The following is a 6,494-nucleotide window of genomic DNA, read 5'->3' on the forward strand; positions in this document are numbered from 1 at the left end:
ATTTTTGTTATAATTTTTGTTGAAAACGGTTCAGTAGTTTATGGGTCTAGAGAGGTCAAACAAAGGAACATTCATTTTTATAACGAGTAAGTACACAGATAATCCTATTTGACTTTGCCGTTGGCTGACAATATTTCTCTTTCTAGTAATAAAGGATTCTTCCTGGATTAATGGCTGTTATATTTTTTGTTACAATAGATTAACTATATTAATTTATTTTATACATTTTAGTACTCATTTGCTATTTGTCTCGTTTTGTGCTGGGGTTTGGTGGAGGCACTGAGGTCTCAGGAATATTGAATTTGACACTGGCCGGCTGCCGCTTTCGTTAGTCTGCATTCGACGACAATGTGTTTAACTGTTATTGTTAGACTCCGGAAGTTGTGAGATTGGTTTAATCTTTTTTGCTCATAAGGTGCGCACCGTGTGTAGGTATATGTATGTCCTATTATTAAACGTGTTAAGATTACCTCTTATTTTCCGTTTAAAGTTTTTGTTTTTTTTTCCAACTTTCGGTGGTCTGTTTCTTGTTTCTTTTAGTTTGGTTTCTTTTCTCCTCCATTATTGTGACCATTTGTTTCAATCGTAATATTAATAAACCTTAGAATGTCTCCATAAGTGCAGTGTTTTAAGCTTATCTCCCTTTGTTCATTATTTGCCGTTTCTTTTGCCAGTTTATCCGCATTCTCGTTCCCTTCGTCCAACAGGCGCAATAGGAACCTAGTGATATAATTTTCATTGATTTTCATTGTTTTTGTTTTTGTTTTTATACTGCTTTTGTTTTCATTATTAATTTAACTTTTTACAACGCTTAATAAATGACTTAATTTTAAGGTTGTTGATTAATTTTCATTCTATACATAATATTATTGCGGAGTATAACATTTGGGTGGTGTACCTATAAATGCTACAGCCTGCAGTTATCATTAACTTGTTGTGTTTAACGAGAACTAGGTATGTAGTATAGTTGTTAGTCCAGTGCCATTTTAGATTTTTGACAAGTCGGTTGTGGGTATGTCATTATTATTAGTAGAGAGTTCTTCAACTGTTTCATAATATAACTGTTTACATGTTTTGTTACATTATTGGCTAGGAATATATTTGAATATATTTTTTAATTTTTCGATGGTGCTATAGGTTTGAAATTAATTTAGTGTTTTATCGAGAGTTTTTTACTTCATCTGTACAACCTATTGGCTTTAATAGTCTGCTGTCGTTATTAAAAGTACTGGTGAGTAATAAATTGTTTTAATATAATATATAATAAATACATGTTAACTTTTTAATACATGATATAACAGGTAGTTATTTGACTATGTATGGACACATTTTTTCGTGTTTATGTTAGTCGATAAAGTGGCTGAATTTAATATAGATATAATATATATAAATCGATACCAAAATTAATTTTTTTCATCAACTTGAAAAATAATAAGTACGATTATTTTATTGTAGTCTAAAGCCATTTTTTTTTTCAAAAATACGATTACATAGTTTAATATCATGAAAAAACGTTAGTGAGGTTAGTGATTTATGATTGTGTCTTGTGACTTGTGACACATTAGTAAATTTAAATTTAAATATTATATGTCGGGCCATGCTAAATCGCATCTAAGCTAGGTACTTCGTTGTATTTCACACCTACTTCAGCACACTTGAATTATTGATTGTTATAAACATTGAGAGTATGGGAAGTATGAAACCGTTGTCAACAATACTAAAAATCTTTAACAGTAGGTATTCTAGTTTATTATTTTTGAAACTGATAAAAGTAAACGAAATTGTACATAAACAACCAAAAGGTATTAAATACAGCATAAAGCGGATTTAAAAATTATTATTTAATTAAATGTAGTCATTAATATTACTTTATAGTTTATATAAGTACCTATGTTAATTAATTGGAAGGCAGTACCCCTAATTCGAAATTGTATGCAAATATTGTAAAACCGTTTTTTTTAATGTTATATAATATGACTTACAGCCACCCTTTTACCATAGTCAATAACAAAAATTCAAAAATTGCCATTTTATAGAGTTATTTATGAAGAAAAAAAACAATTTTGAAATCAGTTAAATTTTGAATGAACAAAAGTAGTTTATAATATTTTCTTAAATACAACATAGGTAATATTGGAAAATCGTATGTTTTTCAGTTTTCTACACTTCAAAAACTAATGCTAATCCAATGGGTAACAATGAACACACTACTCATTGAAACAGTACCTATGTAAATATGTAATACTTTTTATTTGTTTTAAAATATTATTCGTTATATCCACCATTAACTACTGTTTATTATGCAGAAGTGAATTTTATACGTCCATAATAGGTATTTGAAACGAAATTAACATGATATAGTTTTAAATTATTGCTCTAATGTTGTTACAAAAATTAAGTTATTGAAAAAAATCTATGAAAATTCTTTATTTTTTACTTTATTATCATCTAGTCAAACATCTGCAGAAAAACAACAACACATTTGAAATAATGAAAAATTCAAGAATTTAGTAAAATATCTCATCCACTTATATCTCTGGACTCCGAGTATGGCAAATTGATCATTCACTTAAACACAAATTTAAATATCTAAAATATAATAAAACACTGTCAGGCTAAGATCTTTCAATCCTAATTACGAGCTTAATTGGATATGTTACAAGCTCTAAACATTTAAACATATAGATTTTGATCATAAAGATTAAAGCTGTGCTACACTAGGGGGATGGATGTCAAAAACGTTTAGTATTGTACCAGTATTATGAGCTTATAGTAAACGTCGACGGATAACTGCTGTCATGTTCTAATTTTGATTGTGGTTTAACCCAATTAACACTTTAATGTTACTTTATTAACTTTTCAAGCATATCACTATAATAACCTCGCAAAATATTAGGTACATATTTTGAAAGCGCAATAGAAAATAATTGAATTCAATACACTATCCTAAATAGATGTATACATGTTGGTTGAAAGTTAAAACCGCATCCCCTGGGCTCAGATATTTCTTCAAATCTGCACCTTGCCATACTATCAGTAATATAATTTTCCCGAAAATGTTCAATGGTATCGGTTGTTGCCTGTTGGTAGTTTTGCTTCATATTCAAAAGTTAGAAGAATACAGTGAGAAAATGGTTGGTCCTAAAAGTTTTTTTGTACCTGCAAGGTAAAGCAGGGTTCGTAGAAAAAGACTAACCTACCGATACATACCTCATTTTTCTAGGTATTTATTTAAAAATATTAGTGAAGCGTGTTTATAAACAGTGTGTAAATTATACTTGTAAATACGATCATATAAAAAACCCGCCTGTTAGGTCTATAAAAAAAAATCCGTCTAAAATATTCAAGACATTAAATGTACTTTAACCCTTTTATGAGCTTGCATATCGTTTTGTAAAACCTCTTAAAGGCTTGATTTGTAAATTAATAAGAGGCATGAAATCAATAACATACCATTATAAGTTATAACATTTGAAAGTTAAAAAAATGTTTCATAAATACCTAGAGGTTTTTAACTTTCTAGAAACTCTAAACTCACTGTATCTTTAAAGTATAAATGGACTAAATCGTGTTTTGCATATAATGGAGATTTTCACAAAATTAAAAATATAGCAATATTATAATGATCTGTAAAAATGTCGAAAGTACAATATGCTCAGGCTGTCATATTATGTTATAACTTAGAGGTAAATTAATAATTTTTAATTAGGTACTATATAGTAATAATCAATATCAATGAAGTCTTGTTAAATACTTGAATCTCTTAACTGTTTTTATCTTTTCTTTTTAATGTAGATAATTTTCATTCTTAATAACATTTTTTAAATCCTTATAATAATATGTACCTGTATAAAAAAACGATATTATTAAGTTATTTTTCACTGTATGAGTTTGATCATTATTCAGATCGTAATATAAATTGTATTCAGAACTTATCTAAAAGTTCCAACTAAAATACCTATAGTAAAAATAAATATGTAATCACAATAAAAAGGTTTTTTTTTTGGACTAAAAGCTTAACATATTTATTTCAAATTATTTTTATGCATACATTCAGTTTTACATAACTACCATAAAACTGTATTGGTATTATAATATTATGCACAAAATAAACTTTTTTTAATATTGAGGTAAAACAACAATGATAATAACTAATAAGACGTGATTCATAAAAAAGTTTAAAAAGCCACTTATAAAAAAATGATATTACTGCATTAGAGCTTTTTGTTATCAATAAAATAATCAATAACTGACGAAGTTCAATAATAATAATAATAATAATAATAATAATAATAATAATAATAAATACAACATAATATTTAATAATGTAAATAAGTGTAATTTATATTAAAAATAAATACTTAAAAGATATTTAAAAACGTATTTGAATAAGAATTATTTTGTGTACTAACAATCAGTAAATAATAATGTCACCAATAAATGATTTTTATTTTCTTAAACATGTTCTTATAATATTTTATGGAATGATAATATTATATAGAAATCGCACTCATAACTATGATAAAAAAGGTAATAGAATCTTATAGAAAGTATAAAATTACGGTGCAACTCGTTTGCGCACAATCTACATTTTTTACCTAGATATCGATGACTCGTTTGCGCACAACGAAATCAGTCGTTTACCTGTAACGGACGACTCGTTTGCGCACAACATAAACACTGAGTAACATATATTTTATATTTTTAAATTTGAACTTACCTAAAGTAATTGAATTATCGGTAAAAATTATCAGTACCTACAAATTACCAGCATATCAATAATCAATATATATCGATTTAAAATAATCGTCGTGTATTAGGAAAGCATAATACTTTTAAACAGTCGTTCGCCAGAAAGCTGTACTATAACAACTGACTATGTTGACTATGGATATCGAAATTTGTGATGTTTTTGAAACGCGTCGAGGAAAAAAATGTTTAAACATAGAAAATTATAAATTTAGAGAATTCCGAACTTTAAAATCTGGTGATAAAAATTTTAGGTGTACAAATAAAAATTGTTCCGTAAGTGCTGTAGTTAGGTTAGTTAATGAATCATATAAAATTTTAAAAATTACAAACACGCATACCCATGACGAGTACGACGANACCGAACAATTCATCGAGAAGTAGTAAGAAGCAATTTGAAACGTAGAGCCGAAGAGGATTTACATATTAAACCAAATAAACTAATACGCCGGGAATTGAAAAACAACGAAAAATCTGAACATCTTCAATATAGCGATATGAAATTAATTCGAAGATCCATGTATGAAAAACGAAAAAAATCCTTTCCAAACATACCGAGATCTTTAGAAGATGCTAAAAAACAATTAGTTGATGATCAGCATAATATTACTTACAAAGGTAATAAATTTTGTTTCGTTAGTGATGATGAAAATATATTTATATTTACATGTAAACAAAATTTGGAATTGCTACAAAGTGCAGAACACGTTTTTGGGGATGGGACATTTTCATTCGCTCCGAAATATTTTGTTCAACTTTATACTATTCACGTATTTACAAACAATTTTTATGTTCCTGTGGCATTTTGTTTTTTAAGTAACAAACATACTGATACTTACATCAGTATGTGGAAAACATTACAAAATATATGTATTCAAATTACTGGTAATATAATAAATTTAAGCAATTTTCATGTCGACTTTGAAAAATCTGCGCATAATGCAGTATTGCAAATTTTCCCTAAATGCAAAATCATGTGTTGTAACTTTCATTTAGGGCAAAATTGGTTTAGGCATATTCAACAACATAAATTATTATCGAGCGAGTACTTAAACAACGACTCAGAAGTTGGAAAATGGATGAAATGTTTTTTTGGATTAAGTTATTTACCCCCTGACGAAGTTTCCGATGGATTTTGTGATCTTATGTCAATAGCACCAAGTACTACGTCTAATATTTCTATATTTTCCGATTATATTTTAGAAAATTACATAACATCGGACAGCAATTTCCCTCCAACATTATGGGCTTGTGAACCTACTAATAATCCTAAGACTACTAATGGTGCCGAGAGTTATCACAAACAATATAATAGTCAGTTTTACACTGCTCATCCGCACATACATCAAGTAATCGACGTCATTATTGGAATTCAAAGTGACACTGATTTAAAAATTAATTCGATAAACAATAAAATCATAAATTTCAAAAGAAAAGAGACAATTAATAAGGAGATACAATTGGAAAACATTTGGAATGAATATAAAAATAATATTATTAATCGTTTAACTTATATGAAGAAAATCGGACTTAAATGTCACCATTCTAAATTAGTATAATTTTATAACTAATAGACTACTATTATTACTTATTAAACCTACAATGCATGTTTTTTAATATATTTTAATTTTTGTAATATTAAAATCATTATTTAAACCTAAAATATGTGTGCGCAAACGAGTTGTGATTTTGTGCGCAAACGTGTTGTAAAAAAGGTAAATGTGCGCAAACGAGTCGCACCCATA

The 6,494-nt window shown here is 27.6% G+C and overlaps 1 protein-coding gene across 1 annotated transcript; it reads left to right on the top strand.

The window, feature by feature from the left end:
* The first annotated feature begins 4,569 nt into the window (after positions 1-4,569).
* Positions 4,570-6,494, top strand: LOC111035776. Its single transcript, XM_022317543.1, has one exon. The coding sequence runs from the start codon at positions 5,247-5,249 to the stop codon at positions 6,306-6,308; it is 1,062 nt and encodes a 353-aa protein (XP_022173235.1). The 5' UTR covers positions 4,570-5,246; the 3' UTR covers positions 6,309-6,494.

This window comes from Myzus persicae, unplaced genomic scaffold (genome assembly GCF_001856785.1).
Source record: "Myzus persicae strain clone G006 unplaced genomic scaffold, MPER_G0061.0, whole genome shotgun sequence".
Taxonomy (NCBI): Eukaryota; Metazoa; Arthropoda; class Insecta; order Hemiptera; family Aphididae; genus Myzus; species Myzus persicae.

Coding starts and splice junctions, on each gene's coding strand:
- LOC111035776 (XM_022317543.1), top strand. CDS start 5,247: ATGAAATTAATTCGAAGATCCATGTATGAAAAACGAAAAAAATCCTTT.